A 22,679-nucleotide genomic window follows, 5' to 3' on the forward strand; every position below is an offset into this window, starting at 1 on the left:
GGAATGGGAAGAAAGGAAAAGAAAAAAGTCAAAGGAGAAATAAAAAAAGAAAGGGAAAGAGAGGAAAGGATAAAGGAAGAAGAGGAGGTAGCGAAGGGGATAGGAAAATTGGGTATAGAGGAAAGAGGGAAAAGGAAGACCTCTGAGGATGCCTGCCGTAGATGTGGATGAAATGTCAGAAGAGAATGCTGGAACGTGGCCATACAGCCCAGAAAACTCACAGCAACCCAGCAAATTGTGGACTTACCATAGACAGGATCTCTAGCTTTCTTTCAAAATAGTGGGAAGACTACCATAGTTCAAGTATTTTATTACTGCAAATGCAGACATATTTATATAGGAATACATATAAACACCGTTAAAGACTCTTTTTCTCTCTTCTTTTTTGCAAGAATTATGGAGTAATGTACCAAACACATATATGCCAAACAGTGGTTGCCATGTGGGTGGAAACGTTTGCTTGATTTAATAACAGTTTCATTCTAAAGTGAATGGAGTGGATGGATGTTTCTTCCTAGCAGCCCTGACCCATCACAAACTACCGGTAATCATATTCTAAATATAACAACACAAGATAATCCCACCACCAGGTCCAGAAGACTCTTGTTAACAGATACATATTTATTTTGTAATAAAATAAACAACAACAAACTGGCTTCATCAATGGTGCAAAGATTGACAAAATACAATCCGACAAGATTGAGGCAATCCCACACGATTTAGCCAATGTAAACATCCTGACTGACATGAAAAGAAACATTTTCAAAGAAATTAGTGTCGGAAGGTATGTCAACTGGATTTTTTTCAGCAGGCTGCCAGGATTTAAAGTGCTCATAACAGTTGCAATGGGCTTAAAATAAACATGAGTTTTGCACCTTCACAAACTAAAAGATCTTACAGCAAATACATATATGTGATGAATGTGTTGTCGAAGGCTTTCATGGCCGGAATCACTGGGTTGCTGTGAGTTTCCCAAGCTGTATGGCCGTGTTCTAGAAGCATTCTCTCCTGACGTTTCACCCACATCAATGACATGCATCCTCAGAGGTTGTGAGGTCTGTTGGAAACTAGGCAAGTGGGGTTTTATATCTGTGGAATGAGCCAGGTGGGAGAAAAAACTTGTCTGTTGGAGGCAAGTGTGAATGTTCCAATTGGCCATGTTGATTAGCATTGAATGGCCTTGCAGCTTCAAAGCTTCCTGCCTGGGGGAATCCTTCGTTGGGAGGAATTAGCTGGCTACACAGAGAAGCCATTGAAATCCACAAGTCTGTGGACAATTTCAACAGAAAGGAGGGAATCCTTTGTTGGGAGGTGTTAAGTGGCCCTGATTGTTTGTCTGAAATTTCCGTTTTTTGAGTATCGATTCCCCCAGGGAGGAAGCAGCCAGGCTTTGAAGCTGCAAGGCCATTCAGTGCTAATCAAGGTGGCCAATTGGAACATTCAAACTTTCCTCAAACAGTTATTCTTCTCCACAGATATATAAACCTCATTTGCCTAGTTTCCAAGAGGCCTCACAACCTCTGAGGATGCCTGCCATAGATGTGGGTGAAGCATCAGGAGATAATGCTTCTGAAACATGGCCATACAGCCCAGAAAACTCAAAGCAATCTATATATATGAGTTGGCGAAAGGACATACTGATTATACTGTCAACATCCAACAACTGCAGGGCTGACATTCCCATATCATACATTCACCTTCCCGGCCCTTGTATGCATGTATAAAAATGATAAATTTGGCTTAAGTATCTGAAGGCCACGAGGGGAATGCATCCAAAGCCAAAGAGCTGCTGCTAATTTGCATGTCATTAGCACGATTTGCATAGCATCATTGCGACCCTGACAAATATCAGACTATTAGGATGGAATGAAGGGTGCACGCGGTACCTTTGTAACATTCCCATTTTTCCCAAACACAAAAACCCTCTTCCTCCTCCCCAACAATATATTGAGACACCAAGGAATATATAACATAGAACAGAATATGTGCTTTATATATTTTGTCCGTGAGTTATGGTTGTCGTTGGGTTTTCCGGCATCTCTTTGCTTCCTGGCAAATCCAAAAGAACTGAGTCGTTGCGAAATCCTTTTCTACCGTCTTTTTGAAATTAAGAATACTTGTAAACCATTAGCAGCTCCACTGCTAGCCTTGTCCAGAAAAATGGGCGCTTTCGTACTTTTTGGGAGAACTGTTCATTAGTGGTAAATGAGAAGAATCTGCTGCTCTTCTATTTGTTAGCTAAATATTGTTAAGTTCAACCTAACGCCCTTTATTAACTACAGTTTAGTGTCAGTCAGCACAGTAAAAAAATTGCCTTTGTTTTAAAGTGGGTTAATATAGCTATGGACCCGCTCCCGTTTCATACATTAAAACCTAAAAAAGTACTAACAATGAAATATTTCATCTTATGGAACATAGAGTTTTTCTCCCTGTTTCATTTAGTATTTTTAGAGGAGACTAGGAAATGTCATCTTCAAATGTCTTTCCTTTCCCCTCCATCTTTTTGCCAGGAAGGAAACACTGATACGGGTTGTCGAAGGCGTTCATGGCCGGAATCCGGACTGTATGATCATGTTCCAGAAGCATTCTCTCCTGACGTTTTGCCCACATCTATGGCAGGCATTCTCAGAGGTTGTGAGGTCTGTTGGAAACTAGGCAAGGGGGGTTGATATATAAGTGGAATGTCCCGGGTGAGAGAAAGAACTCTTTGTTTCTTAGAGGCAAGTGTAAATGTCACAATTAGCAGTGATTAGCATTGAATTGCCTGCTGCTTCAAAGTCTGGCTGCTTTCTTCTTGGGGGAATTCTTTGTTGGGAGGTGTTAGCTGGCCCTGATTGTTTCCTGTATGGAATTCCCCTGTTTTTTTTAGTGTTATTCTTTATTTACAGTCCTGATTTTGGAATTTTTGTTTAATACTGATAGCCAGATTTTGTTCATTTTCATGGTTTCTTCCTTTCTGTGAAAATTGTCCACGTTTGTGGATTTAAATGGCTTCTCTACCTAGTCTGACATGGTGGTTTGAGTGGTTCAGCATTTCTGTGTTCTTAGATAATATGCTGTGTCCAGGTTGGCTCAAGTGCTCTGCTATAGTTGACTTTTCTGACTGAGTTAGTCTGCAGCGTCTTTCATGTTCCTTGTTTCGTGTTTGGGCAATGCTGTGTTTGGTAGTCCCTATGTAGACTTGTCCAGAGCTGCATGGTATATTGTAGACTCCTGCAGAGGTGAGAGGATTTTCTTAGTGGGTCTGTAGATAGTTTGTAGGTTGTGTTTTTTCACCAGCTTCCCTATGAGGTCAGTGATTCCCTCAATGTCCCCCAGTCAGGAAGTAGCCAGGCTTTGAAGCTGAAAGGCCATTCAATACTAACCAAGCTGGCCAATGGCAATGTTCACACTTGCCTCCAACAGACAAGAGTTCTTTCTCCCACCCTGGACATCATTCCATAGATATATAAGCCCAACTTGCCCGGTTTCCAACCTCCGAGGATGCCTGCCATAGATGTGGGCGAAACATCAGGAGATAATGCTTCTGGAACAAGCCCGGAAAACTCACAGCAACACAGAAAAAAAGATAAATAGCATATTATCTTTTGACCAATCCATAAAGTATATCTGCAGTCCTGTGCAGATTTACCATGACTCCACTGGACTTCTGAGTTAGAGATAGATTTGCATTGTTTTTTGCAATTAAAACTCCAACCCGTTTCTCTTCCTGGCCCAACGTAAATTGCAGTCTTTTACTTAATGCAGTTGCAAGTGAAGACAGGTATAACGTAATTTTTTTTTTTAAAAAAAGAGAGCCTTCAGCCTGATTTATTTGAGCGACAGATAAGTGTACCAGCAAATCGAATGTAAGTCTTGCAATCAGCCTTGCCATACTTTATGCTTTAAAGTGCAACATGTTAACTTCAGAAGGTCCATTGTTTGCTGTATTGGTTAAAAGTGCAGGACTGCTCCCAATAAGTGAGTAATTTGGGAACGTAAATGGACGCAGTGATCCACACCCACATGCAGAAATTTTTCAATAACTTAGATGTGGCTCTAATGCTTGGTCTCCTGATCCAGCTAACCATGCTATGCCTGTCTTCACTCAACCTTATATTGCCTACGAAAGACAACTTGGGTAGGCAGGGAACCCACATAAGGAATATTGTATCATTAAAAAGATATCATAAAAAGAAAGGGCGACATGGCGACGTCTAAAAGATTGCTGTATTTGAGGCCGATTTGCTTCTCCGGCAGCGCAGCCCCACTGCAGTTCGGACAGACAGTTTTCACAGCCTTGGTGGTTTCGCTTCCTGCAGCTTTGGTAGAGGTATTTTGCTTGATAAGTTTACATTCCTTGGTTTTGCAATTTTTTGTTTGTTTGTTTTATGTTTCACTTTGCTTTTTTCCTTATCCAGTGCTGAGGGGAAAAGGAAGGGTTTCAAGGGCCGCTTGATGCGAGACCAATGCAGCTTTGTCCCAGCACGGAGGGCAGCTCGTGAAAGGCGGAAAACGGAAAGTTATTTGGGCGGCAAAGGTGCAGGGCGAGAAGGGATCAAGGGTTCCTGAGTTTTTGTAGGCTTCGTCGCCGGCGGCGGAGGCCTGCAAAGAACATAAAGATTTTGCAACATTCACACTTGCCTCCAACAGACAATATCAAGCAACACGCAAAAACCGGGGGGATTCCAGACAGGAACCAATGACAGCCAGCTGACACCTCCCAACAAAGGATTGCCCCAGGCAAGAAGCAGCCAAGCTTTAAAGCTGCAAGGCTATTCAATGCTAATCAAGGTAGCCTATTGTAACCCTCACACTTGCCTCAAACAGACAAGAGTTCTTTCTCCCACCCTGGACATCATTCCACAGATATATAACCCCCACTTGCCTAGTTTCCAGCAGACCTCCCAACCTCTGAGGATGCCTGCCATAGATGTGGGCAAAACGTCAGGAGATAATGCTTCTGGAACATAGCCATACAGCCCGGAACACTCACAGAAATAACATATACCACTTTAGCACTTTTTAAGAGACCAATGGAAATGCAACGAGGGGAATGGAGAACCTCTATGGCATCCTCCAAAAACTCTGTGAGCCTGAGATTATAAATAAAATTATTGATAGATGCATGAATTCATGTTCTTTTAACTTCACTTGATCTTAGCCAAAAGACCGAGAAGCGGCACTGATATATGTAGCATTTTAATAATTTATATAGGATTTTAATGGTGTATTTCATGTACAGTAGAGTCTCACTTATTCAACATAAACAGGCCGGCAGAACATTGGATAAGCAAATATGTTGGATAACGAGGAATTACGAGGAAAAGCCTATTAAACATCAAATTACATTATGATTTTACAAATTAAGCATCAAAACATGTTTTACAACAAATTTGACAGAAAAAGCAGTTCAATACACAGCAATGTTATGTAGTAATTACTGTATTTATGAATTTAACACCAAAACATCACAATATATTGAAAACATTGACTACTAAAAGGCAGACTGCGTTGGATAATCCAGAATGTTGGATAAGCAAATGTTGGATAAGTGAGACTTTACTGTATTTATCTGTTTGCCATATATGTGAAAGCCCCCAGATGGCGTAGTGGACTAAGTGACTTGAAGGTTGGGTTGCTGACCTGAAAGCTGCCAGGTTCGAATCCCACCTGGGGAGAGTGTGGATGAGCTCCCTCTATCAGCTCCAGCTCCATGCGGGGACATGAGAGAAGCCTCCCACAAGGATGGTAAAAACATCAAAAAACATCCGGGCGCCCCCTGGGCAACGTCCTTGCAGACGGCCAATTCTCTCACTCCAGAAGCAACTCCGGTTGCTCCTGACACGAAAAAAACCAAAAACAAACTATGATCTAAGTATCGATTAAAAAACTTACAAACTTGCATGTTCTTTTATCTATGTCTTTTTCCATAGTGCTATTACCAACCTTGATGGGATGTAATGCTGTTCAGTGGGCAGCGCTGCTGATCTTGGAGCAGAATGAGGAGGTGCATAGTAGAAATGTTCACCGTATGGTTGTTGATTGGCTGTGTATGATGGCACAGGGTATCTCTTCGCCTGCATGTTCTGGGAGGAAACCAGGAACCAAAAGTTTATTAATAAAATAGAAATTCACAAAAGTTGGAGTCCATTATTCAGGCAGCCTTTGTATGTGGGGTCAGGGAAGATAGGGAGAGAGTTTCATGCAACACACCTAGGGATTAGACTGAGTCCCTTTGGGTGAGAAGGGCGGGATAGAAATGATGGAAATAAATACATAAATAATGGATTACAGGTGACACATGCAGTGGTTCTCAACCTGTGGGTCCCCAGATGTTTTGGCTTTCAAATCCCAGAAATCCTAACTGCTTGTAACAACAACAACAGAGAAGCTCCTACCATTTGGGATGATGTATCCATGGGTGGGAATGGCACATTTGGTGGGAACTCGGAGCCGACCGGCTCTTGCCTCCTGCGACGCGATCTTCTGAAACATCTGGACAGATAGACAAAAGGACAGACAATGCTCAGCGAACCCATAAGTTCTTTCCAAAGTTCCTAGAACAGAGTATGCCTCTTAGAGCCAAAGCTACAAATCATCTGCAATGTTATATGGTGGAATTTCCATGTAAAATCTGTATGTGTGAGTGTAAAATGGTCTTCTGATCCTTACATAGGTTTCCATACATTAGGGTTGGCAAGATAGGTTTGGAAATATCCAAACCAAAGACTTCATTGCTTCAAAAGATTAAGAAAGTGATTTTTCTATGTTCTTCCATGCATTACAAACCAAGACCACAGCCTTTGAGCTGTTTTGGAGTGCAGGAGGAACAAAGGACTATGTTTTTCTTGAATTTCTGGCCCATTTTTAGAACTAGAGCCACCAAACGGGGAATGGAAATACTCACCCGCAACAACACTCTATTAGAGGCCTTAAGGAATACCCCAAACGATTTCGCATAAAATAGCAGAAAACTACACTCAATAATAGAGGGAGAATCAGGAAGAAGAAGGCCAGCAGCCAGTTTCTCGTCGTAGTGTCTTCATCTAAGGAGGATAGAGGACAAACAAGAAATAAAACTTTTAGTTGCATTCCTGTAGCACTTCCTTCCACAGGATTGAAATTGCAAACTTCCAACAGCATCAGATTGTAGAACCAAAAGGGTTTGGAGATGGAAATTGGACTCCAGCAACATGTGGATATTCAGTGTAATATACTGATAACTTTCAGAATCTTCCACCTTTGGAAACTGTAGCCTTTTTAATCATTGTTATTCTTGTCCATTGCTCTAAATTGATTTTATTGTACAGAACCCTAACACCCTTGGATATAAATTAACTAGATTTTTTTTCTCTCCTGTTACTTACCATTATATGGAGGGCCGCTGTCAACGCTGCCACCGTATCCTTTGGTATTACAGAAGGGAGGGCCCCACCCTGAGTTACAATGGCAATTCTTATTGCTGTTGCACACCTGTTTTAAAGAAGATTTTTATACATATAAAAAGAAAGAATAGTTGGATAGAAAATATAGTTCAGTAGGGGAGAAACACAAAAGATCCCACTTTTGATCCCAAGCATTTCTTTATGAAGACAAGGATCAAGTCCTAAGTGAGAGGAAAATCAACCTGGAGGACCTAAGGATTCCTATTTACTATCACTAAACTATCATTCAAAGAAATCATAGATTATTTTGTTTCACTTACCCCTTGGCCGTTGCATTGATTGTTTATGTCACAGTCATAGCCCAGAACTGCCACATCAACACACTGATAGTGCTTACATATCTGCAGCAAAGAAAACACCTTAAATATACACCTTAAAAGATCACAGAGTATACGCAATCCCCCTTCTGATGCAGCCCAAAATCCCATTGGCTTTTTTAGCTGCTGCATCACACTGTTGGCTCATGTTCAACTTGCTGTCCACTAAGACTCCAAGATCTTTTTCTCACGGACTACAGTCCACGCAATCGTCTAGGTTAGATGGGGTGGCCTTCCCGAGCTTACCTTCCCAGGTGCACATTTGGTGCCTTCATTCACCATCCCCGGATCAGGGACGTCCGAGCCGAGCTGGAAGTCCACTCCCCAACAAGTGCTGCCTTTGATCGGAGACTGGATAAAAGCAGGCTCAATGCCAAACACCGGAAGCGTTTTCACATTCTCACATTGCAGCTTTCCACACATAGAGTTCCTGCAAGGTTTTGTTTTTTAAAAATAACAATTAGTAACCCCCTCTGGGAACTGAAGCACAACTCCCAGTAAGCAATTCCACATTAAAAGGAAAACAGGGTATGTGGACAGCACTTACTGCAACCACAAAAGCCTGAAAGGCAGTTAAATCAGACACCCATTGGCTGAGGAATGTCCACATCTCAATGCATTTCCTCCCTTTATCCCAATACTTATTAAATAACCCTTAGCTCTGCATCCTCCACAATTTCCTACGTACAACTTACGAGCTCGAGCATTTCTTGTAGTCATAGTTGTGATAGCCGCAGTTTCCAAATCTGTCTCCTTTGGAGTTTACGGCAGAAAAGCAAACCTCAGGAGCAGCTTTTGCCTCTGGAAAATACAGATTTGGAAAAGCAAGTCAATGATAACTGATGTGTTGTCAGAGGCTTTCATGGCCAGAATCACTGGATTGCTGTGAGTTTTCCTGGCTATATGGCCATGTTCCAGAAGCATTTTCTCCTGACATTTCACCTGCATCTATGGCAGGCATTCTCGGAGGTTGTGAGGTCTGTTGGAAACTAGGCAAGTGGGATCTATGTATCTGTGGTATGACGTCCAGGATAGAACACTTGTCTGTCTGAGGCAAGTGTGAATGTTGCAATTGGTCAGATTGATGAGCATCGAATGGCCTTGCCAACAGACCTCACAACCTCTGAGGATGCCTGCCATAGATGTGGGCGAAACGTCAGGAAAAATGGGGGCAAAACATCAGGAGAGAATGCTTCTGGAACATTGCCATACAGCCCGAAAAACTCACCGCAACCTGATAACTGATGCATATATATATATATATATATATATATATATATATATATATATATATATATTGGGACAGATGCAGCAGGAACTGCTTGGTATATTTTTTTAAGTTTAGAATTCTGAAATAAGTCTATCTACTATGTCCATTTAGTCTATACATTGAATTGCATGTGTGTGCATAGATGCATCTACAACAGTGCTTTTCAACCTGTGGGTTCACAGGTGTTTTGGCCTACAACTCCCAGAAATCCCAGCCAGTTTATCAGCTGGCTGATAAAAACACATGTATACAGTCTGCCCTTCACTGAAGTAAACAACTGTGAAGTTGAGCACAGAATTATGTTGAGGGACATAGAGATTCCTAGATACGCATTCTCTATAAATCTCTACATTCTTGAAAAGCAGCAGTTTAAAGCCAAAACATCTGGGCTGTTTGGGCTCTTTGTTGCCCAAACCAGGATGTCAATAATATAAAGCTGTCCCTCTTACTTGGGCCAAAGATAGCCTGGCATTGTGCCTCGTAGTACTGGCAGACTCCATTGTAGCAATACGCTTCTCCCTTTTTGCAAGGGTGGCCATTCTGAATGGTGACGTCTTGCGGGCAGAAGGCTGATGTACCGTTGCAGTATTCTGGGAGGTCACATTCACTGGCCTTCTCGCGACACTCGGTGGCCTTGGTCATGTACTATAAATCCAAGTGGAAAGAGCAGAATGGACCACGGTTAACGTACACGGTTGGTAGAAACCAAAGTTATAATGCACACATCTGGAAGAAACCAAAGGGAATTTCAACTTCCTGAGAACTTTATCCCCTGGTAATGTAACTCCACTGTAATAACGTGGTTTCAGTTACATGCAATGAGCTTTGGATATTACACTATGTAACAAAATTTGGAAAAAAATTATGTTCCTGGTTTGAAAGTGTTATTTCCTGTTTAATTGTGAGATGCTTGCTTTGAAAATAATTGTTATACTCCAAAAACTATTTTGAAGCAGTTGAGACTCTATTAGAAATATTCATTGAAAAACTATAGCAAAATGTGCTGCAGGATGTCCCTCCCGCAAAAAAAAAAGTTTTTGCAATTTAATAAACTTTTCCCATGTTTTGATAATAGATCCAATTAGGAAGTGACATTTATAACCCAGGAATGAAAATTGTGTTACATAGTGTTATAGGATCACCTCACAATGCCTAGAGAAGTGTTGTCTAGGCATCCAGCACGATTCTATGGTCAATTTTCATTCATTTCAGGTAGGAAATATAGCAAGTTGACTATGGAATTGCATTGTAGGTGTAGAGAGAACACTTCTCCAGGCACTGCAAAATCTTCCTTCCCAATTCTATGGCATGTTTTGGCTGAAACTCCAAAAAAACATTCATTGCAGGTAAGAACAGAAAATTGATAAGAGAATTGCACTGGCGACCAAGAAGAGACACTTCTCTAGGCACTGCAAGGTCTTGCACAAATTTTATGGTATGCTTGGGCTGGAAGCCCAAACCATTATATCATTTCAGGCAAGAAAAGTAGAATTTCAGATTATACACCGAAATTGTATTACATGGAGCCAGGCTCTAAGCCCATGAACATTTCCATGCATCCTCCCTTTTCTTGCACTAACTTGGGAAAGGTCTTACGTGACAATTGTGACAGCAGTCTCCATAACCACACTCGGCCCCTGGACGCAGTTTGCACATTCCGGGTTCACAGCAAGGATCTGTTTTACATTCCTGGAAAGTTAGGAGAAAACAACTGAGACAAGGAGAACATCATTATTTCTATTTATATATTCACATATTTTGAATGGAGATTACAGTCAGCCCTCCACATTTGCAGTTTTGATTGTTGCAGATTTGATTTTTGTGCCTGGGTTATCAATGTCATTTCCTAAATGGTTCTATCATAAAAACACAGGAAATGTGTTTTTATGGGATATCCTGCAGCACATTTTGCTATCATTTTTTCAATGTATAGCTCATAGAGTTTCAACAAATGCAACATAGTTTGTGGCAGACACAAAAACCTGTGGCCTCCAACTCCCAGAAATCCTAACATCTGGTAAACTGGATTTCTGGGAGTTGTAGGCCAAAACACCCGGGGACCCACAGGTTGAGAACCACTGATCTAAGTCATTAATAAAGATGTTGGACACAACCGAGCCCAGGATGGAACCCTGTTTATGGCACTTTACTTGTCATTTCTTTCCAGGATGAAGAGGAAACATTGAGGAGAATCACCCATTGGGTTTGATTGCTTAACTAGTTACAGATCCACCTAACTGTAGTTTTGCCTAGCCCACATTTTACTACCATATATACTCGAGTATAAGCCGACCCGAATAAAAGCCGAGGCACCTAATTTTACCACAAAAAAACCTGGGAAAACATTGATTCCAGTATAAGCCAAGGATGGTAAATTTCAGAAATAAAAATAGATACCAATAAAATTACATTAATTGAACTATCAGTAGGTTAAATGTTTTTGGATATTTACATCAAACTGTAATTTAAGATATGACTGTCCAACTCTGATCAAATCATTATTCTCCTCTTCTTCAATGTAAATGTGCTTATGTATCCTTTTAATAATAATAGAGTAAAATAATACATGTAATAATAATAATAATAATAAATACAGGAAAATAATACATGTAATAATAAATAGAGTAAAATAATAAATGCAATAATAATGATAGAGTGAAATAATACATGTATTAATAATAATAAAAATAGAGTAAAATAAATGTAATAGTAGCAACAATAATAGAGAAAAATAATAAATGTAATAATACCAATAATAATAGAGAAAAATAATAAATGTACCATATATTCTTGAGTATAAGCTGACCCAAATATAAGCCAACCAGGACCCTCACCCAAGTATAAGCCGAGGGGGGCTTTTTCAGTCTTAAAAAAAGGGCTGAAAAACTAGGCTTATGCTCAAGTATATACAGTAATTTGTTTGCCAGAAGTTCATGGGGGACCTTGTCGAAGGCCTTCCTGAAATCCAGATATGCTACATTCACTGCGTTCCCTGCACTTACACAGCTTGTAACTCTATCAGTAAAAGAGATCAGATTAGTCTGGCATGACTTGTTTTTGATAAGCAAGTTTTTGATAAATCCATGTTGACTATTAGCTATGACTGCATTCATTTCTAAGTGTTTGCAGACCACTTCCTTAATGATCTTTTCTAGAATCTTGCCTGGTAGAGTTGCCCACTTTGAAATACAAATTTTTAAAATTCGTGGTTTTTTGAGGGGGGGATTGTTTGCCAAAAGTCCCCAAATGCACCCTAGGACATTTGGGCACATTTTTTCTAGACACTTGTTGACAAAGAGGAGATCTTTTCCAAAACAGATGCTTCACAATGCCCCTTAGACTCCCATAGTTGTTCATCCCACTTGTAGCACTCCATAGTTGTTCATCCCAATAGTTACTAACCTCCAGGGAACCACAGTCACACTCCTCTCCTGCATCCACCAGTTTGTTGCCACAGTAGGGGATACTGTAGGTTTCTTCCGGTCTGGGAATATTGAGAAGGCAACTTCCCCCCTTGTTCAGGGTGAGCTTCTCAAAGTCTTCCTCGCTGCAGCTGCTGAAGTTTCTGGCTCCTCTATAAACATGGCATATTAAAAAGAATTAGGGCCACCCCAATTCCAAATGTTTTTTCCAACCAGGGGTGCATCTGCACTGTAGAATTATTGCAGTTTGACAACACTTTTAATTACCCTGACTCAATATTAGGGAATTGCAGGAGTTGTTGTTTTATGAGGCCTTTAGGCCTCTTTGCCAAAGAGTACTAGTATCTCATCAAATTGCACGATTCCACAGTATTGGGCCGCTGTAGTTAAAGTGGTATCAAACTGCATTAATGCTACAGTGGAGATGCACCCTAGCTTTCATCAAGCAATACAGTAGAGTCTCACTTATCCAACACTCACTTATCCAATGTTCTGGATTATCCAATGCATTTTTGTAGTCAATGTTTTCAATACATCGTGATATTTTGGTGCTAAATTCGTAAATACAGTAATCACTACATAGCTTTACTGTGTATTGAACTACTTTTTCTGTCAAATTTGTTGTATAACATGATGTTTTGGTGCTTAATTTGTAAAATCATAACCTAATTTGATGTTTAATGGGCTTTTCTTTAATCCCTCCTTATTATCCAACACATTCGCTTATGTTCTGCCGGACCGTTTATGTTGGATAAGTGAGACTCTACTATATCTATGAAAGGCCCTTCCTGACAGGCCCTGTATCCCAGGATCTGATCTCAGGTTTTCTGTTTATTCCAGATTATCTAGCAATTGGGATTCATATAATCCAGTTTAAAACAGTAAACCTGGGATGAGATCCTGGGATATAGGGCCTGTCTGGAAGGGTTATATTGCATTGGGAGACTAGCAATCTAGTAGCCTTAAAAAGAATCTGTGTCCTTCTATCCTATCCAGAAGCTCCCTGAACCCAAATGCAAGAATGACTTACGATGCTTTAGATTTCATAATGCAGTTATCTGTCGGGCAGTGACAGTGCCTTTCATCATCATGGTTCATTCCCAGGTTATGGCCGAGTTCGTGAGCCACAATGGAGGCAAACATCTGGACACTGATGGGGCCAAACTACAAAGTAAAGGGGAAAAAAAGAGAAAAATAAAGGGTTGGGATGCAGGACCTCCCAAACCTGTGAATGTTCAAGTCCCATTATATACAATGTTGTCCCTAATACAGAACGGCAAATTCAATTATTACTTTTAAAGTTTTTTAAATATATATATATATATTTCAAGTTGTGAATACAAAATATGTGGATAGAGAAGGTGGATACAATAAATGGGAGTTGTAACTTAACTTCTAAGAGTGTTGAAAAGGATAAAGATCTTGTTAAACTACAACTCCCATTTATTCTACCATGTAGATATACCCGCTTTCTCTATCTACATATTTTGTATTAACAACTTGAAAATATTTTTTAAAAGTCCTTTTCTACCAAAGAGTGTTGAGGAGCCCCCAGTGCCACAGTGGGTTAAACCCTTGTGCCGGCAGGACTGATGACTTGGAGGTTGAGTTGCTGACCTGAAGCTTGCCAGTTCGAATCTAACCCAGGGAAAACTAGAATGAGCTCCCTCTATCAGCTCCAGCTCCTCATGCGGGGACATGAGAGAAGCCCCCACAAGGATAGTAAAACATCAAAACATCCAGGCATCCCCTGGGCAACGTCCTTGCAGATGGCCAATTCTCTCACACCAGAAGCGACTTGCAGTTTCTCAAGTCGCTCCTGACACGGGGGGAAAAAGCAAACAACCAAAGAGTGTCGGTGCCTCATGAAAGTACAACTCCCACAACTCTATGGTATAGAACCATGGTGATTAAAGTGGTGCCAAACTGCATTAAATCCACAGTGTAGAGGCACTCTGTGGTTGTTTCGGAAAAGCAGCAAAAGCGGTAATATTCAAATTAATGCATGCCATAGAAAAGAAAACATCCAAAAAGAGGTGAAACGTGATTAAAATACAAGATATACAGAGTTAAAATGCAGATTAAAAATAAGATAGCCTTCTTCAAACACATGAAAAGTTACCAAAGTGGAAGTGTGTGAAAAGGAAACATCCCAATTCCTATAAACCCATCCCAAATTTGAAATGCATCAACATGACACGCATAATTCTGAACTTTGCGCAAAGGCAGGATATCTTACCACGTTAATCCCTCCAGCGTTGCTCTTGGAACATATTGTTCCCACGTAGGCCATTCCTGCAACGTCGCCAAAGCCTTTTGTCCTAAATGAAATACAAAATAATCCTAATTGCAGAGGCCTAATTAGTCATTGGCTGCAAGCACATGTTGATTCTGTTTTATACTGCTGCAAGCAAAGAGAGGCAGTTGTGTTATATTGGAGAATAATACAAGTTTAACATACCATATTAAAGAATTTAATTCGGGGAATGTGAGTCATTAACTCAATGGATCATCAGCTAAATTGGTGCATTTAAAATACAGTAGAGTCTCACTTATCCAACATAAACGGGCTGGCAGAACGTTGGATAAGCAAATAAGGAGATTAAGGAGAAGCCTATTAAACACCAAATTAGGTTATGATTTTACAAATTAAGCACCAATACATCATGTTATACAGTAGTCTCTCACTTATCCAACATAAACAGGCCGACAGAACATTGGATAAGCAAAAATGTTGGATAATAAGGAGGGATTATGGAAAAGCCTATTAAACATCAAATTACGTTATGATTTTACAAATTAAGCACCAAAACATCATGTTTTACAACAAATGGATAGAAAAAGCAGTTCAATACACAATAACATCATGTAGTAATTACTGTATTTACGAATTTAGCACCAAAATTTTGCAATGTATTGAAAAATTGACTACAACAACATTGACTACTAAAAGGCAAACTGCGTTGGATAATCCAGAACATTGGATAAGCGAATGTTGGATAAGTGGGATTCTACTGTAATATGAAATAATTACTGTGATAGAATAATACAGAACAATATAATCTCTAAAACCAGGACAGTAAATAAAGAACAACACTCTGAAAGCAGGGAAATTGGAAATTCCACAAAGGAAACAATCAGGGCCAGCTAACACCTCCCAAGAAAGGATTCTTCCAGAAAGGAGGCTGAGAAGGGAGTGAAGCAGTGTGTATTACTAAAGCCATTATCATTAATATCATTACTGAATACAGAACGTTGGATAAGCGAAGGTTGGATAAGTGAGACTCGACCGTACAACAAATTTGATAGGAAAGGTAGTTCAATAGGCAGTAATGCTACGTAGTAATTACTGTATTTATGAAATTAGCACCAAAATATCACGATGTATTGAAAACATTGACTACAAAAATGCATTGGATAATCCAGAATATTTGATAAGTGAATGTTGGCTAAGTGAGACTCTACTGTACCAAATTAAAATACGTGGATAGCTATAGAAATTAGCTTGGTGTTCCAATATCACTGCATGTTAGTATAATTTATTATGACAGTCCCATGCTCCAAATGCACTGTTTGTGTTTATTTATTTGTGCTCGTGCTTTTGCTGTTATCTTTAAAGATGCAAAATTGTTCTGGAGTTTGGAGGGACAGCTACAAAACGACAACTCCAGTATCCCATAGCATTGAGCCATGGCAGTTCAAGTGATATCAAAACATCTGGGGACCCACAGGTTGAGAACCACTGCTCTATACAGTGTCAACTATATGAATACAACTGCATGGTCCTTTTATGGGGAATGTATGGAAAAGGAAGAGTTTCTTACATTACAAGCTGTGCGCTGTCGTGCCGTCTGCGCAGAATGAGATCCCGCTCTCGCCATTGAACAAAGTTGGCAAGAACATCCGCAGCACCTCCTTCGAGACTGATCTTGTTCTGCACAGTCCAGATCTCCAAGCCGACCAACACAATGCGGATGTTCAACGTAGCATACATCTGAAAAGACAGAAAGACACATGCAATGCAATTCAGGACAGAATGTGCAATTGTTGGGGAAAATACTACTGCAATCAAGCATTGCCTTCACATCCTCTGCCCCAGTTTGGTATGGGCACAGTTCTCCAAAGTCTCCTAAGGGATGGATGCCCACCTCAAAAGCACATACCGTATATACTCGAAGATAAGCCGAGTTTTTATCTTTTTGGGGGCTGAAAAAGCCTCCACAACTGTGATGTCTGGTGTGTTGTGTTCCAGAACTTTATCAGTCTGGATTCGAAAGTCCCACAGTATCTTTGCGTGCTCATTTTCCAATACTTTTGCAGGTTTGTGATCCCACCAGTTCTTTACTGCAGGGAGATGGTACTTGAGGCATAAGTTCCAATGAATCATTTGGGCCACATAGTTGTGCCTCTGTTTGTAGTCTGTCTGTGCGATTTTCTTACAGCAGCTGAGGATATGATCAATGGTTTTGTCGGTTTCCTTGCACAGTCTGCATTTTGGGTCATCAGCTGATTTTTCGATCTTGACCTGAATGCCTTTGTCCAGATGGCTTGCTCCTGGGCTGCAAGGATCAGGCCTTCTGTCTCCTTCAGGGTCCCATTCGTGAGCCAGAGCCAGGTCTTCTCCTTATCAGTTTTTCCTTTGATTTTGTCAAGGAACTTTCCATACAATGCTTTGTTGTGCCAGCTGTCAGCTCTAGTTTGTAGTGCGGTTTTCTTGTACTGGTTTTTTGTCTGCTGTGCTTTGAGGAGTTTCTGATTTTTGACTTCAATCAAAGCAGGTTCTTCACTTTGCTCTACATATTCTGCCAGGGCATGTTCTTCTTCTTTGACTGCTTGTTTTACTTGTAAGAGTCCTCTGCCCCCTGATCTTCTAGACTGATATAGCCGGTCAACATCACTGCGAGGGTGCAGTGAATGATGAATTGTCATGAGTTTTCTTGTTTTTCTGTCCAGATTGTCCAGTTATTATTATTATTATTGCTGTTGTTGTTGTTGTTACTATTATTGCAAGAACTGTTTGAGTCAAAAGGAAGGAGGGACAGGAGATATATTTCTTTTCCTCCTTGTTTGTATGGCTCTCTTTCAAACCCACCCAATTTCCTGAATTTTCAGAGGAGAAAAAATCAAAACTAGGTATATCCCTTTAAGTTATTGTTAATACAATATTGCTTTTGTTGACCCTCCTTTTTAACTTAGAGAGCTAGTTTACTGTTTGTCTTTGAAATACAGTAAATATTCAAAAACATTTAACCTACTGATGCCTCAATTAATGTAATTTTATTGGCATCTATTTTTATTTTGAAATTTCCCAGTAGCAGCTGCATTTCCCACCCTCGGCTTATACTCGAGTCAATAAGTTTTCCCAGTTTTTTATGGAAAAATTAGGTGCCTCGGCTTATATTCGAGTCGGCTTATACTCGAGTATATACGGTAGATGTTTCTTATTTTTCCTTTCTTATTTTTCCTTAGAAACCAGTCTAGAGTAGACTAGACCAGGGGTCCCCAAACTAAGGCCCGGGGGCCGGATGCGGCCCTCCAAGGTCATTTACCTGGCCCCTGCCCTCAGTTTTATAATATAATATTTTTATATCAGTTTTAATAATATAATATATTGTATATACATATAATATTGATAATAATCTTATGTTATACAATATAATACTAATAGTAATACCATATAATAATATTAATTATATGTTATATATTACATATTATATAATAGTATAGTGGTATAGTTCAATATAGTAATATATAATGCTAATATTGTGTTATGCTAATAATATAATATATTGTATGTACATACAGCTGCTCCGAGTCCCCTTCGGGGTGAGAAGGGTGGGATATAAATGTAGTAAATAAATGCAGTAAATAAATAATTAATTTTAGACTTAGGCTCGGCCAAAGTCTGACATGACTTGAAGGCACACAACAACAACAACAATCCTAATTAACTTGACTATCTCATTGACCAGTAGCAGGCCCACACTTTCCATTGAAATCCTAATAGGTTTATGTTGGTTAAAATTGTTTTCATTTTTAAATATTGTATTGTTCTTTCGTTGTTGTTGTTGTTGTTGTTGCACTACAAATAAGACATGTGCAGTATGCATAGGAATTTGTTTGTATTTTTTTCAAATGATAATTTGGCCCCTCAACAGTCTGAAAGATTGTGGACCGGCCCTCTGCTTAAAAAGTTTGGGGACCCCTGGACTAGACAGTTCCCAAGCCTTTCAGCTTATATTCGGGTCGGCTTATACTCGAGTATATATGGTAATTCAATAAATTTCCCCTCATGAGTGAAACATGTGTCTTAAAGGCACACATATATACTTTCACTTACGCCATCCAGGTAGTTGGCTAAATGCATCATCTCTTCTCTGATGGCAGTTTTGTTCTGGCCTAACAGCATGTACTGTGAGAGAAGGAACATTTTAAAGATGGAAAGAAAAAGGTTTCTGTTTTTAAGATAAATGCCACATTTTGCCACTAATCTCAGGGCTTTATATTTCAAAGCAGAGTCAAAACAACATGTCCATAACTCTGAGATGTTGCCATATCCTGCCCCACATTGTCTTTCCTACACTATTTGGAGATACTTTCTATGCAATCCAGAACATTGCAAAACCAGCATTTTGGGAAGTATGGAAAACCTCCTTAGAGGTGGGTTTTTGCTTAACTCTCCCAGTTAAGATCTGATGGACCATATTGGCTATTTGGCAAGGTTGTCACCTACAAGACCAGGGTTGCCAAGGTTATTTTGGCTGGAAGGAGGACTACATTTTCCAATCCAGTCTGTAGTTCATATCTATCAAAAACTGATCAACTTCAACCACGGTTGCCTTGCCATATGCACAATGGAGGATCTTCTTACAGTGACACCAGAAGCATTTGAAATTGTCAGCTTCTGGTCAGTTTTTAATTTGGTTAGTAGTTTTTCTATACATCATAACTGTATAGAATACTTCCTCTTGAGTATCACAGACATCAAATTAGACAAAAATCAAGAAAAATTGTTCTTTTATCTAACCACAGCCGCTAGAATTATCATAGCCAAAAAATGGAGACAAAGAGAAATACCAGACATATATGAATGGACAACTAAAGTACTTGAGATTATGCAAATGGACATTCTGACAGAAAGAATAAAATTAGGACATAAAATAACAGACTGATCAAGAGTCAAGGACTTCCTAGAGAAACAACGAACACCATTAATTATAGAATCAATATGAGAAGTCAGTAAGATAATGATACTTATAAACATAAAAGATAGAAGGCGGGAACTATATAAGATGGATATGAAACATGCCCAAAAGGAATGAATTGGAAAGCAAATACTTTATATACATATACTAGCTGTGCCCGTCCACGCGTTACTGTGGCGAGGTCTGGTGGTATGGGAAATAAAGTATTGAGGAATTGGTGGTAGTTAGGGTAAAGGGTAAAGGTTTTCCCCTGACATTAAGTCCATTATAAATGGGTTATATAGCTGTGTGGAAGGGCCTTGAGTCTACACTGCCATATAATCCAGTTAAAATGAGATAATCTGTATTTTATAGGCAGTGTGGAAGAGGCCTAAGTGAGGCCTAACTCTGCCTGTCCCCTGGGCTGAGTGGGTTGCAAGGAAACCAAGTGGGCGGAGCTTAGCCTTTTAACTGGCAGCAATTGGATAAAAACAATTATTCCTCTCCCTCTAATTAGGACTTTATTTTTTTTTGTTTTTGTTGTATCAACCTAGAGCCGTGGATGAGGGGTTGTGCTGCCAAGTTTAATGTTTCTGGGATGTGTAGTTTTGTTGTTTTGTCCTAGGCCGAAATTTCATTACCCTTTTATATATATATATATATATATATATATATATATATATATCCTTTAAAAAAATCTTTTTTTTCCCCTTTCTACTTTTTTTCTCATTCTGTCTTTCCTATACCCACCATTGTTTATTTATTTATTTACAGTATTTATATTCCGCCCTTCTCACCCCGAAGGGGACTCAGGGCGGATCACATTATAACACACATAGGGCAAACATTCAATGCCCATAAACACATCAAACAGAGATTGAGAGACACACGCAGAGGCAAGTTAACCTTCTTCTGAGGGGATGTTCGATTCTGGCCACAGGGGGGAGCAGCTGCTTCATCATCCACACTGACGGCACTTCCTCATTCCAGGTCGTAAATTAGTTAATCTTGCCTCCCCACTTTATAAGTGGTACCTTATCTCCTACTTGATAGATGCAACTATCTTTCGGGTTGCTAGGTCAGCAACGAGCAGGGGCTATTTTTTATTTTTAATTGACGGGTGCTCACCCCGCCACGGGCTGGCCTCGAACTCGTGACCTCATGGTCAGAGTGATTTAAGGCAGCTGCTCAACAGCTGCGCCACAGCCCGGCCCCACTCTTTCTATGTATAGTTCCCACTCTTTCTATGTATAGAAACACTTAATAAAAACATTTTAAAAAATAACTGTATTCTCAATTCACTTCAGACACGATACATAAATAAGCCCCAAAAAACCCCATTATAGGTTCGCTTTAGGACCACCATACATCAGAAATGACTTGAAGGCACACAATAACAAGGGAACACATGTATTTGTGCTACAAACTAATTCTTCTTGGCTAGCTGATATGGAGAACGAGCAGTTTTCCAAGGTGCCAGGAACCAGTACTAAATTTGTGCCCATTGGGTCCAGCTGATTCTTTCTTGGAAACTTTTCATGAACGGGCAGAAAATTGGTTCACAATTGTAAATAGCACTGATCAGGCTGGTGTCCTCCATAGACTACAACCTGAATATGATATGGATTGTATTTCCATAGGAAAAAGCTGTTGTATGGATCTGAAAAGTCCTACCCTTTCTTTGTCCACAACTATGAAGAGCTCCACATATCTTGTCTGCAGAAGGAGGCCCCTTTTGTTCTGCAACAAAAACCAAGAAGGAAGGTTACAACCAAACACGTCTCCTCCCTGATTCATAAGTTAAAAACAGAATGATATCATGGCCATCCACATTCCTCTTTGTTGAATTCTGCTTTTGGGATCCACACCCAAAAGGGAGAGAGAACATTCCTATCCAAAGCCAAGCATTATTTTTCTTGTTCATCTCCTTCTTCTGTGCAAGATCAACATTTTGGCTGGACCACTTTCAAATCCGACCAAACATAACAAAGAATCCAAAGTGAGAACAGAAGGGAACAAAATGAAAAATAGTCCAGGATCATGCTTTTCCTTTATGTTCTTTATTTAGCTAGCTTTTTTTAGCAGGTGAAACGTCAGGAGAGAATGATGCTGGAACATGGCCATAGGTAAAGGTAAAGGGTAAAGGTTTTCCCCTGACGATGAGTCCAGTCGTGACCAACTCTGGGGGTCGGTGCTCATCTCCATTTCTAAGCCGAAGAGCCAGCTTTGTCCGTAGACACCTCCAAGGTCATGTGGCCGGCATGACTGCATGGAGTGCCCTTACCTTCCTGCCGGAGCAGTACCTATTGTTCTACTCACATTGGCATGTTTTCAAACTGCTAGGTTGGCAGGAGCTGGGTATAACAGCGGGCGCTCATTCCGCTCAGGGGATTTGAACCTGTGACCTTTTGGTCTGCAAGTTCAGCAGCTCAGCGCTTTAACACACTGTGCCACCAGGGGCCCCTAGCTTTATTAGCTTTATTTAGCTAGCTTTATTTAGCAGGCACAACGTCAGGAGAGAATGCTGCTGGTAAATTTACCAGCAGCAATTCTTTTGCAATAGTCATAGGCTACAACTGAAAACTTGGATGTTTAGGTTGGCTTTTGGAGAGACAGCCATTGGATGATCAGCCTCACTATAATTATTCTGAATTCTACTAGGTCCCTCTTATTTGGGTATTTTAATCTAATGATTCTATTTCTATATTTATATTGCTGCTACAGTCCCCCCACCTATGAATTTGACTAAATTGTATTGGTGGTTGTTTGATACTATTACTGTTGCATTAACTTTTGTTTTAACTTTTGTTTTTATTACCATATTTTTTATTACCATACTGTGGAGCCTCCGGTGGCCTAGGGGATCAAAGCCTTGTGACTTGAAGGTTGGGTTGCTGACCTGAAGACTGCCAGGTTCGAATACCACCCAGGGAGAGTGCGGTTGAGCTCCCTCTATCAGCTCCAGCTCCATGCGGGGACATGAGAGAAGCCTCCCACCAGGATGGTAAAAACATCAAAACATTCAGGCATCCCCTGGGCAACATCATTGCAGACAGCCA

At 40.1% G+C, this 22,679-nt stretch overlaps 1 protein-coding gene across 2 annotated transcripts in view; it reads right to left on the reverse strand.

The window, feature by feature from the left end:
- Window positions 1-293: 293 nt before the first annotated feature.
- The window catches only part of LOC100559613 (disintegrin and metalloproteinase domain-containing protein 9), a 46,911-nt gene continuing 24,525 nt past the window's right edge, over window positions 294-22,679 (reverse strand). For both annotated transcript variants that reach the window (XM_003226844.4, XM_062961475.1), the window contains 16 exons: window positions 21,295-21,360; window positions 18,777-18,848; window positions 16,261-16,430; window positions 14,676-14,757; window positions 13,467-13,600; window positions 12,417-12,588; window positions 10,611-10,703; window positions 9,464-9,659; window positions 8,440-8,545; window positions 7,991-8,174; window positions 7,688-7,768; window positions 7,350-7,455; window positions 6,890-7,028; window positions 6,381-6,477; window positions 5,929-6,068; window positions 294-4,584 (listed from right to left, as the gene is read on the reverse strand). In XM_003226844.4, the coding sequence (XP_003226892.2) occupies window positions 4,503-4,584; window positions 5,929-6,068; window positions 6,381-6,477; window positions 6,890-7,028; window positions 7,350-7,455; window positions 7,688-7,768; window positions 7,991-8,174; window positions 8,440-8,545; window positions 9,464-9,659; window positions 10,611-10,703; window positions 12,417-12,588; window positions 13,467-13,600; window positions 14,676-14,757; window positions 16,261-16,430; window positions 18,777-18,848; window positions 21,295-21,360 (1,920 nt within the window). In that variant the 3' untranslated portion in view covers window positions 294-4,502. The remainder of the gene's footprint in view (window positions 4,585-5,928; window positions 6,069-6,380; window positions 6,478-6,889; window positions 7,029-7,349; window positions 7,456-7,687; window positions 7,769-7,990; window positions 8,175-8,439; window positions 8,546-9,463; window positions 9,660-10,610; window positions 10,704-12,416; window positions 12,589-13,466; window positions 13,601-14,675; window positions 14,758-16,260; window positions 16,431-18,776; window positions 18,849-21,294; window positions 21,361-22,679) is intronic.

The sequence above is a fragment of the Anolis carolinensis genome, unplaced genomic scaffold, assembly GCF_035594765.1.
Source record: "Anolis carolinensis isolate JA03-04 unplaced genomic scaffold, rAnoCar3.1.pri scaffold_8, whole genome shotgun sequence".
In the NCBI taxonomy this organism is placed as follows: Eukaryota; Metazoa; Chordata; class Lepidosauria; order Squamata; family Dactyloidae; genus Anolis; species Anolis carolinensis.